At 43.8% G+C, this 12,414-nt stretch overlaps 1 protein-coding gene across 1 annotated transcript in view; it reads right to left on the bottom strand.

The window, feature by feature from the left end:
* The window catches only part of LOC139465302 (atrial natriuretic peptide receptor 1-like), a 48,524-nt gene that overhangs the window by 11,062 nt on the left and 25,048 nt on the right, over positions 1-12,414 (bottom strand). The window contains exons 8-15 of the mRNA XM_071246986.1: positions 12,222-12,334; positions 10,219-10,300; positions 7,625-7,733; positions 6,447-6,632; positions 4,082-4,258; positions 2,791-2,956; positions 2,316-2,465; positions 1,002-1,176 (exon numbers count right to left, since the gene is read on the bottom strand). Coding sequence (XP_071103087.1) covers positions 1,002-1,176; positions 2,316-2,465; positions 2,791-2,956; positions 4,082-4,258; positions 6,447-6,632; positions 7,625-7,733; positions 10,219-10,300; positions 12,222-12,334 — 1,158 coding nt within the window. The remainder of the gene's footprint in view (positions 1-1,001; positions 1,177-2,315; positions 2,466-2,790; positions 2,957-4,081; positions 4,259-6,446; positions 6,633-7,624; positions 7,734-10,218; positions 10,301-12,221; positions 12,335-12,414) is intronic.

Genomic DNA, 12,414 nt, shown 5'->3' with positions numbered 1-12,414 from the left:
AAAGTAGACACCTTGTCACCATCACAGAACACCCTTCAACTGTCAGACATCTTGTCACCACCAGACTGACCACCCTGAAACAAGGTCAGACACCTTGTCACCACCACAGAACACCCTGAAACAAGGTCAGACACCTTGTCACCACCACAGAACACCCTGAAACAATGTCAGACATCTTGTCGCCACCAGACTGACCACCCTCAAACAATGTCAGACATCTTGTCACCACCAGACTGACCACCCTCAAACAATGTCAGACATCTTGTCACCACCAGACTGACCATCCTGAAACAAGGTCAGACAGCTTGTCACAACCACAGAACACCCTGAAACAATGTCAGACACCTTGTCACCACCAGACTGACCATCCTGAAACAAGGTCAGACACCTTGCCACCACCACAGAACACAATGCAAATGTCAGACACCTTGTCGCCACCAAACCGACCACCCTGAAACAATGTCAGACACCTTGTCACCACCACAGAACACAATGCAAATGTCAGATACCTTGTCACCACCAAACTGACCCCCCTGATACAATGTCAGACACCTTGTCACCACCAGAATACAATGCAAATGTCAGACACCTTGTCACCACCAGAATACAGACCACCCAGCAACAAAATGAGACACTTTGAAGCTTGTACAGTCAACGGCTCCGTGTGATGCATTGTGCAAGATGATGGTCCGTTTAGACGGCAGAGGCATACACCTCCATTCAGTATTGCGCGAGGGTCTTGCTATGAACTATATATACATCGGGAAACATCCAGTACCACCCGCGACATATTTTCATATATAATTGCTTCTTCTGATTATATGTATCATATAACTCTTATATCAAAATTAGATCAGTACCACAATGGGGAGGGTTTCACTTCTATAACGTATATGTCACAAAATGATGTTTGAAAGTTCGGGATATATGAGAATAAAGACATGGTAGAGTTTAATCCTTGTCCAGGTGTGAATATATAAGAGCAAAGTCGAGACACTTACTTTCCTTTATTGAGTTTCTTCAGACTGTATTCTATCGTGGAGAAGTTAGGTCTAAATGCAGGAATCTCCTCCCAACATATCCTCATGAGATCCAGCATGGCATCAGGAGCATCCTCACCCTCCAGCACTGGTCTGTAGGGGGGATGTTCCGTTGTCTTTACCCGAGACACTATATCTGGAAACAGGAAGCCATGCGTGACTGTAGCGGAGTTGCAAACCTGACGTCGCATATTGATGTCCCACACTCACGTCGCACATTGACGTCGCACACTCACCTCGCACAATCACCTCACGTCGCACACTCAAAACGCTCACTGACGTCGCACACTCACCTCAAGTCGCATACTGACGTTCCACACTCACGGCGCACATTGTCGTCGCACACAGACGTCGCACACTCGACTTACGTCGCACACTCACAATGCTCACTGACGTCGCACACTCACCTCACGTCGCATACTGACGTCGCACACTTACGTCGCTCACTGACGTCGCTCAATCATCTCACGTCGTACATCCACGGCGCTCACTGACGTCGCACACTCACCTCACGTGGTACACATCTCACGTCGCACCCTTACGTCGCACACTCACGTCCAACATTCACTTCGCACATTCACGTCGCACACTCACTTCGCACACTCTCGTCCAACACTCACGTGGCACACACACGTCGCACCAAGAAATATACATGACAGTCTTGCCGAATATCGATTTACACTCATGTGACTGTACGACACATGACCTGTGATGCCGAATATCGTTTTATATTACAGTGACTGTATGACACATGACCTGTGTTGCCGAATATCGTCGTATACTACAGTGACTGTATGACACATGACCTGTGTTGCTGAATATCGTCTTATATCACAGTGACTATACGACACATGACCTGTGTTGCTGAATATCGTCTTATATCACAGTGACTGTACGACACATGACCTGTGTTGCTGAATATCGTCTTATACTACAGTGACTGTATGACACATGACCTGTGTTGCTGAATATCGTCTTATACCCCAGTGACTGTATGACACATGACCTGTGTTGCCGAATATCGTCTTATACCCCAGTGACTGTATGACACATGACCTGTGTTGCTGAATATCGTCTTATACCCCAGTGACTGTATGACACATGACCTGTGTTGCCGAATATCGTCTTATACTACAGTGACTATACGACACATGACCTGTGTTGCTGAATATCGTCTTATACAACAGTGACTGTACGACACATGGTTTGTGTTCGGATTATAGTGCACAAAATTGAACAAGCCGGTGGGACATATATGCTGTTGAGTGACATTACCTTTTGGGTTCAATTCAGAATCGCCATACGGTCCAGTTCTAAGGATAAGTTCTTGGAGCACGATCCCAAAAGAGAACGTATCACCTTTTTTGCTGCCCCTCGGGAATTCTTCAGGATTCCTAAGTATTTCTGGGGCTGTCCACAATTTCTCTGAAAAAGGCTTACCATTGTTAATATACACTTTCGTATCGAAATTAGATATTAATTCAGATACATCTACAAAACCAGAACTATGCGCCTGAATTATTTTATGAGAAAAACGCCTTGCAATAATATATTTTTTGTGGCAGAGGACTTCTTTTTCTTTACAGTCTGAAAGATAATTATTTTTTTCAGGAATTTGGGGGGGACTATCAATTTATATAGATAAAAACAGAAACGGAAAATATACATGTTCAATTTAATCAGTGAAGAAGAAAATGATTCAAGGCTTTACGACATTTACAGTATTAAAAACTCCTCGGCGTCAACTCACGGTAGAATTGTGCGTGTTCCCCGTCGGTGTTAGGACGTTCTCCTTCCCTGAAGCAGGGCATGGCCATGTCCGCTATCCGGCATGACCAGTGTCCGTCCACGAGGATGTTGCTGGACTTAAGGCTGCCGTGACATTCCACCGGAGAGTGATGGAGATAGATCATGCCCTAAACAAACCAGCTGCATATTGAATCTGTATCACATTGGACAAATATCCAGTACCTTGACTAGATCATTTGCAAACGAGAATTTGACTACCAGTAGTGACCGTACCTTGACTTCATCGGAGGCAAACGAGAACCTGACTACCAGTAATGGCCGTACCTTGACTATATCGGAGGCAAACGAGAACTTGACTACCAATAGTGACCGTACATTGACAATATCGGAGGCAAACGAGAACTTGACTACCAGTAGTGACCGTACCTTGACTATATCGGAAGCAAACGAGAATTTGACTACCAATAGTGACCGTACCTTGACAATATCGGTGGCAAACGAGAATTTGACTACCAATAGTGACCGTACATTGACAATATCGGAGGCAAATGAGAATTTGACGACCAGTAGTGACCGTACCTTGACTATATCGGAAGCAAACGAGAACTTGACTACCAATAGTGACCGTACCTTGACTATATCGGAGGCAAACGAGAACTTGACTACCAGCAGTGACCGTACCTTGACAATATCGGAGGCAAACGAGAATTTGACTACCAATAGTGACCGTACATTGACAATATCGGAGGCAAACGAGAACTTGACTACCAGCAGTGACAGTACCTTGACAATATCGGAGGCAAACGAGAACTTGACTACCAATAGTGACTGTACATTGACAATATCGGAGGCAAACGAGAACTTGACAACCAGTGGTGACTGTACCTTGACAATAACGGAGGCAAACGAGAATTTGACTACCAGTAGTGACCGTATCTTGAGTATATCGGAGGCAAACGAGAATTTGACTACCAATAGTGACTGTACATTGACAATATCGGAGGCAAACGAGAACTTGACAACCAGTGGTGACTGTACCTTGACAATAACGGAGGCAAACGAGAATTTGACTACCAGTAGTGACCGTATCTTGAGTATATCGGAGGCAAACGAGAATTTGACTACCAATAGTGACTGTACCTTGACAATATCGGAGGCAAACGAGAATTTGACTACCAATAGTGACCGTACCTTGACAATATCGGAGGCAAACGAAAACTTGACTACCAGTAATGACCGTACCTTGACCATATCGGAGGCAAACGAAATATGACGACCAGTAGTGACCGTACCTTGACAATATCGGTGGCAAACGAGAACTTGAATATCCAGTCGAGTTTGATCCGTTCGTTGTGCAGGACGTCAGCGAGACTTCCCTTTGGACAGTAGGTCCACACTAGGCAGAGTTTCATGGGCTCCACACAAACTCCTACCAGATGGTTTATATTTGGATGCTTCAAGTTTCGTATCTGTAATCAAGCAAACAAATCAGTGAGTGATTGAGTGAGTGAGTTGGGTTTAACGCCGCTTTCAACAGTATTACAGTTATATCACGGCTTGTCAGCTTCATGTAGGAGGAAAACCCGAAGGTCTCAGACGTACACCACTTTGGTGAAACCCACGGGCATGGGTAGGGTGCTGACAAACCTGGAAACATAATCTGGGGGAATCGGGATTCGAACCCACAAGCATGGGTTCTGGCGTGTCCACAGGACACAAATCTGCACTGCGATTTACTACGCCTTTCGGGACTGCACCCAAATCAGTAACTATTCGAGTAATTCGTGACCAACTCGTGTTATTCCGGGACAAGCCGAAGAGCGATCTGCTTGTAGGTTACGGGAAGGGGCGCCTGGTGACGAATGTGTTCGAGTTTGATTGAATTGACAAGTATCAGATAGTTCTGTTATATAGGAAGTTTTCATATACGCTTGGTACGTTCACGGTATGAACGGGCTTCACTAACTGGGCACCAGCACCACAAACACACATTACACTACCATAAATCATCGAGTCAGAAATATCTGAGTTCTTAAAAAGCGTGAGCGCACCAGTGCAAATATCACTTCACGCGCACCAGTGTGTTGTTCATTTCATCCGGACGTCATTGTTGACTTCATTCGAATATGGTTCTGCACCCGTGGTCTAGTGTTAGAGCGTCCAGCCGGAGTGCACAAGGTCGAAGGTTTGATCCCAGGCTGCGTCATATCAAATGACGTTAAAAGATGGCACTTATTGTTGCCTTGCCTGGCGCTCGGCATTAAGGGGCTAAAACAAGGACTGATCAGCTCGGAGTATAGTATCTGAGTGGGGTATCCATGTTAAACTGCTGTGTGGTATCACAAGGGGCTAGCACTATAAAATCTGCATTAGTCCGAAACCAGTACAATTACACACACACACACACACACACACACACACACACACACACACACACACGTCGTGCATGCACGTGGCTATATAAGTGCAATAATCTCGGACATTAAACCCCATTTCACCTCACCTCATTCGAATCTTATAGTGACGCAAGTTCGGAATGAAACTTAGGAACGACGTTATAGTAAAATATATTGTTGACGTCATACGGCAGTTCTAATACTGCAGCCGTGATCAGGATAAAGAAAACATGGGTAATAAATAAATAATTCCTCTCGCTTGCGTCTCCTACCGATATTACGAAACTCACTAGGGAAATACAAGAATTCTGACACTCGTTTCGTGAAATCATGACACACATGCTCGTGTAATATCTCTATTTATGTAGGGGCAGTGGGGGTAGTCTAGAGAGTAAAGAAGCACCTACTGTAGTTCCAGGTTTGATTCCTAAAACGAGTAAAATTGCGTAGCCAATTGCATTCTTAGTGTTCCCATCGTGTTACTGATGTTTGACGTAGTAAATGATACAGTAACTAGTTCTGTATGTATCAAGAGAATTGCAATTCGTAGTGTTCCCCGCCGTCTTACTTATGTTTGACGGGGTAAATGATACTAGTTCTTTATGTATCAAGAGAATTGCAATTCTCAGTGTTCCCCGCCGTGTTACTTATGTTTGACGGGGTAAATGATACTAGTTCTGTATGTATCAAGAGAATTGCAATTCGTAGTGTTCCCCGCCGTCTTACTTATGTTTGACGGGGTAAATGATACTAGTTATGTATGTATCAAGAGAATTGCATTTCGTAGTGTTCCCCGCCGTCTTACTTATGTTTGACGGGGTAAATGATACTAGTTCTTTATGTATCAAAAGAATATTGCAATTCTCAGTGTTCCCCGCCGTCTTACTTATGTTTGACGGGGTAAATGATACTAGTTCTTTATGTATCAAGAGAATATTGCAATTCTCAGTGTTCCCCGCCGTGTTACTTATGTTTGACGGGGTAAATGATAGTATTACCAGTTCTTTATGTATCGAGAGAATTGCAATTCTTAGTGTTCCCCACCGTGTTACTGACGCTAGTCGGGGTAAATGATACTAGCTCGGTATGTATTGAGAGACATATTGTTTAAATATCCAACCTGTAATAGCTTCCTGGGTGAAGAATCAATTAGTGTATACACTGTGGTGATATAGCTGTAATATCCCTGACTGCAGCGTGTAAGCAGACCCTTCCTCCCTCCATCAAGCACATGGCAAGATTGAACTGTGTAACTACGTACTCTGTTAATTTCCTGAATCACATCCTTGGTCAGGGCCACGTAAGACTTCTGGATGGCCTTCAAGGCCACTATCTGACCATCATACAGTGCTGTCCTGGAGAACACCTGTCCTGCCTTGGAGTCAACGGTCATACCACTGTCCACCGAGGGAACTGACAGCTTGGATCCGTGTAGTGCGAATGTGGCCTGAAAAATACGAACAGCCCTTCAAAGACTTTCATAAAGACTAGGAGATAAGGTGAGCTAAAATGAGGTTTAACGTCGCGTTAAAGATTTTTTGTTTGTTTGTTTATTTGTTGTTTAATGCCACCCTCGGCAATATTCCAGCTGAATGACGGCGGTCTGTATATAATCGAATCTGGACCAGACAATCCAGTGATTAACGTCAAGCACATGGATCCATGCAATCGGGATACGATGACATGCATCAACCAAGTCACTGAGCCTGACCACCAGATCCCGTTAGTCGCCTCTTGCGACAAGCAGAGTCGCCTTTTACGGCAAGCATGGGTTGCTGAAGACCTATTCTACCCCGGATATCTACACGGGTCGCGTTCAAGATTATTGCTCTTACATATCGACGCGCATACACGTGTTTGTGTTATTGTTAGGACAGTTTGGACTAATGGTTGTTGTTTCGTGTTAACCCACTGAGATATCATGTCGTTTTAGAACTGATACCCGACTCATGACACATCCTGCATTATTTGATTGGCACGGTATGCTGACTCCGTGCCAACTAGTTCTTGTTTGAGCCCCTAAATGCCGAGCGCCAGGCAGGGTAACAACAAGTACCATGGTCTTTTAACGTCTTATGGTATGACGCCGCCGTTGATCGAACCTTCGACCATCCGCTTTCCGGGCAGACGCTGTACCACTAGGCCACGGAGGCGGTCCTAACACACAGATGATATCATGATGCATGTTATATTAAGACATGATAAAGTGACAAAGATTTTATATGGGAATGTTTATGTTCTCTCTCTTAAAAAACATCCCACACACACCCAGAATATAAGTCAGTACCTAATATTAACATGAGAATTGTTAGATCTAACATCAATATTTGCTGCGAGTGATACACCCACACATGCCTGGCTATTTTTTCTATTTTACCGTTGCGTATAGTGTAATATTGACACTTGGTCCAGCTGTTTGCCCCGCCCCCCGCAACACACCTTACTCATGCTGCTGCCGTAGAAGGACCTTACGCCCTGTCTAACAGACAGCTGATCGGACGGGATCCTCCAGTCAAGTCTCTGCAGGTCAGCCTGTGCAATCCGGCGTCTGTAGAAAGCGGACACTGGCTTAACTAATACATGAATATAAAGAACTAACAAATGTTATATTTGGGATAACACTTTCTTAGGAAAGTACAGATTCTCGTACTATTTGGGGTTGAATCCCGTCCGGGATTCGAATCTGTACTTTACTAAGAAAGTGTTATCCCAAATATAACATTTGTTACATTTGACCACTTTCTAAATGGCATTGTGTATTCATATAAAGAACTAGCCAGCTAGCCAGAGTTACTACTACCATTATTCCCCCCCCCCCTTCCTCCTCCTACAGCTACTATTACTGCTGCTGCTTCTAGTACTACTACTACTACCACTATTCCTCCTCCTCCTACAACTACTACTACTACTACTATTCCTCCTCCTCCTACAACTACTACTACTACCACTATTCCTCCTCCTCCTACAACTACTACTACTACTACTATTCCTCCTCCTCCTACAACTACTACTACTACCACTATTCCTCCTCCTCCTACAACTACTACTACTATTCCTCCTCCTCCTACAACTACTACTACTACCACTATTCCTCCTCCTCCTACAACTACTACCACTATTCCTCCTCCCCCTCCTACAACTACTGCTACTACCACTATTCCTTCTCCTCCTACAATTACTACTACTACTTCTACTACTACTACTACAACAACTACTACTACTACTACTGCTACTACCACTATTACTGCTGCTTCTTCTTCTTCTACCGGTACTACTACTACTACTACCACTATTCTTTCTTCGCCTACAACAACAACTACTACCACTCTTCCTCCTCCTACAACTACTACTACTACCACTATTCTATCTTCTCCTACAACTACTACTACTACTACTACTACTACTACTACTACTACTACTACCACTATTCTTTCGTCTCCTACAAGAACAACAACAACTACTACTACTACTACTACTACTACTACTGCTACTACTACCACTCTTCCTCCAACAACTACTACTACTACCACTATTCCCCCTCCTCCTACAACAACAACTACTACTACTACTACTACTTCTACTACTACTACCACTATTACTGCTGCTGCTTCTTCTTCTACTGCTACTACTACTACTACTACCACTATTCTTTCTTCTCCTACAACAACAACTACTACTACTACTACTGCTGCTACTACTACTACTACTACCACTATTCTTTCTTCTCCCACAACAACAACAACTACTACTACTACTACTACTACTACTACTACTACTACTACCACCACTATTCCCCCTCCTCCTACAACTACTACTACTATTTCTACTCCTACCACTCTTCCTCCTGCAACTACTACTACTACCACTATTCCTCCTCCTACCACAATTACTGCTACTACTCCTACCACTCTTCCTCCTGCAACTACTACTACTACCACTATTCCTCCTCCTCCTCCTACTACTACTACTACTACCACTCTTCCTCCTACAACTACTACTACTACCACTATTCCTCCTCCTCCTCCTACTACTACTACTACCACTCTTCCTCCTGCAACTACTACTACTACCACTCTTCCTCCTGCAACTACTACTACTACCACTATTCCTCCTCCTCCTACTACTACTACTACTACTACTACCACTCTTCCTCCTACAACTACTACTACTACCACTATTCCTCCTCCTCCTCCTACTACCACTCTTCCTCCTACAACTACTACTACTACCACTATTCCTCCTCCTCCTCCTACTACTACTACTACCACTCTTCCTCCTACAACTGCTACTACAACTACTACCACTACCACTATTCCTCCTCCTCCTACAACTACTACTACTACCACTCTTCCTCCTACAACTACTACTACTACCACTCTTCCTCCTACAACTACTACTACCACCACTCTTCTCCCTCCTCCCCACCTCCTCCTCCTACTACTACTACAACTACTACTGCTGCTGCTTCTACTACTGCTACTACTACTACAACTACTACTGCTGCTGCTTCTACTACTACTACTACTACTACTACCACTCCCCCCCCCCTCCTCCTTCTACTACCACTACTACTACTGCTACTACCACTATTGCTACTTCTACTACTACTACTACTACTACTACTACTACTACTACTTAAAATAAAACTAATAATAACATAGACTAATAACAATATGTAATTTATCATTGCTCATGACCCTCCATCATCACCACCACAGTCTTTGGATGAGTGTCACAGTTTACAGCCACATTACCATGTGGTCCTCCTTTTCACAGCTACCTAAAACCTAACCTACTCACTCACTTGCTTAAAAAGCGGACCCTTCCCATTCACTCAATAAAGATAGTAAGTTGGCTTACACTCAGAGATCGAGTGAAATTGTTTAGCTATTTTAGTGGAAAATCACGGTTGGGCACATCAAGAACGGGCTTCGTTCAACATACCCATATATAGAATCGAACCCGGGAGTTCGGATTGAGCAAACGCTTTAACCACAAGGCTACCCACCGAACCTGCAACGGGAGAACCTTACTTGCTGATGATGATCCCGGCAACGATGATGATAACGAGAGCGCCGCAGATGCCGCCGACACTGCCCAGAATGATCGCAATGGCTGTCGACAAAGTTCAACAAACATCAACATGTGCCAAACCAATACCACATTACCATTTTCAAGAGATCATATTTTAACTGTTAAAGGCTTGGTGCAGTTTGGCACTATTTTGGAGAAGCTTTCAAAAGTTACATTTTGAAATAACAGCGACAAAACTCTTTCCATATTCATAAGAAATATCTGCACAAAGAAGAGTTTGACTATATCATATAGCGAGTGTTTATGAATCCATATCAAATAGTGATGATATCAGGTGTTCGCAAAAAGGTGAGCGTATCCTGCCCCTACGGTGCACCCGTCACAAACACATGCAAAGGCAAGTAAAATACACTGGGACATAGGCGTTAAACCCTCTTTACATGGACACACAGACGGTTATCGCCTTTCTTATCGGAAGATATACGGTGAATGGTGTCTTAGATCATTAATTCGAGACACAAAATTGCGGTTGGTATGTTGCAATGTAAAGCCAAGAGCCCGGTCATTAAGCGAGGAACATCCGAAATGTACCTTACGTGTTTGCAGGGTACATTAAATATAATAGAATGGGTCCCAACCAATCAGAGTCCGACATTCATGTGTATGGTGAGATAAGATGTTTAAGCAAGAGAAAACTGACAAGTAGAAGTTTTGTAGAAATCTTAGTTTTTTCTTAAATATATTTACAGTAAAGTACGGTTATAACGAACTCAAAGGGACTACTAATTTTAGTTCGTTATAACCGTAGTTCGTTATAAGCATATATACAGCATAACTACAGCAAATAGTCGGGACCAAAAAAGTAAGTTCGCTATATCCGTCAGTTCGTTATAAGCGTGTTCGTTATAACCGTAGTTTACTGTATTTGTTGTTTCACGCCTTACTCAGCAGAATTCCAGCTATATGACAGAGACCTGTTAATTTTCGAGTTTGAACGTGGAGAGGTGGAGAGGTGAAATGGGACTGAACGTCGCGTTCAAGATTACTGCACTTATACAGCCACGAGTATACACGTGTGTGTGGCTGATTGTCTTATCAGGACTTATGCCGATTTCATAGTGCTATCCCACTGTGATACCATGCCGCAGTTTAACATGAATACCCCTCTCAGGCACAATATGCTGACTTCATCCGACCAGTCCTTGTTTTAGCCCCTTAATGCCGAGCACCAGGCATGGCAACAACAAGTACATCTATTAACGTCTTTTGTTATGACGCGGCAGGGAATCGAACCCCCGACCTTCCGCTCTCCAAATGGACGCTCTACCACTAGACCACTGAGGCGGTCCACTTGGAAGTACGGCATGTATGACTTATCAAGAGCCATCTTGACTACATTGGAATCCTATATTACTCACATTTCAGCTGAGTATAATTTATGTGGCCATTTTGGCGTCTACTGAGAGACCTTAGAATTGGTTCTTTGTCAGGTTGTATCACATGTGCATTATAAGTCGTCCAATGGTATCGGGAGGGACATGGTTTTTGTACCCTCTGTATTACAGTAAACTACGATTATAACGAACACGCTTATAACGAACTGACGGATATAACGAACTGACGGATATAACGAACTTACTTTTTGGTCCCGACTATTTGCTCTAGTTATGCTGTATATATGCTTATAACGAACTTCGGTTATAACGAACTAAAATTAGTAGTCCCTTTGAGTTCGTTATAACCGTACTTTACTGTAGTTTGTGTTCCTCGAGTCCTCGAGTCCGAGCCAGAAGGTGGAGGGAAACATAAACTAACAAACAGGGTACATCAACCCATAGCTCCCGAGAGACCGGTGGACAACAAATTTATCCACGCAGTGGTCCAAGCTGTGTTATTCAAGGAATACCTCATGTAAAGAAGTAACGTTGTCATTGACATAACTCGGGTATACGTCGCCCTGACATATTTCAATATGCGTACACGCTGGAGGTGTTATACTTACTGTTGTCGGGGCAGTGTTCATTTACCCAGCCACATGCTGGTTGTCCTGTGGGTGTCGACCTCGATCCCCCGGGCCACACCACTGTGCTGTTAATGACCGTGAACCCGCGGCCCCTGGGGAACACATAGAGGTCACATAGAGGTCACTGTAAGGCTACACGCATATTATATAAAACTAACAACACCTAGTCCGT

The sequence above is a fragment of the Haliotis cracherodii genome, unplaced genomic scaffold (assembly GCF_022045235.1).
Source record: "Haliotis cracherodii isolate W230 unplaced genomic scaffold, xgHalCrac1.p SCAF_18, whole genome shotgun sequence".
Classification (NCBI taxonomy): Eukaryota; Metazoa; Mollusca; class Gastropoda; order Lepetellida; family Haliotidae; genus Haliotis; species Haliotis cracherodii.
The sequence above is the reverse complement of the archived record's forward strand: the minus strand, read 5'-3'. Positions and strand labels throughout refer to the sequence as shown.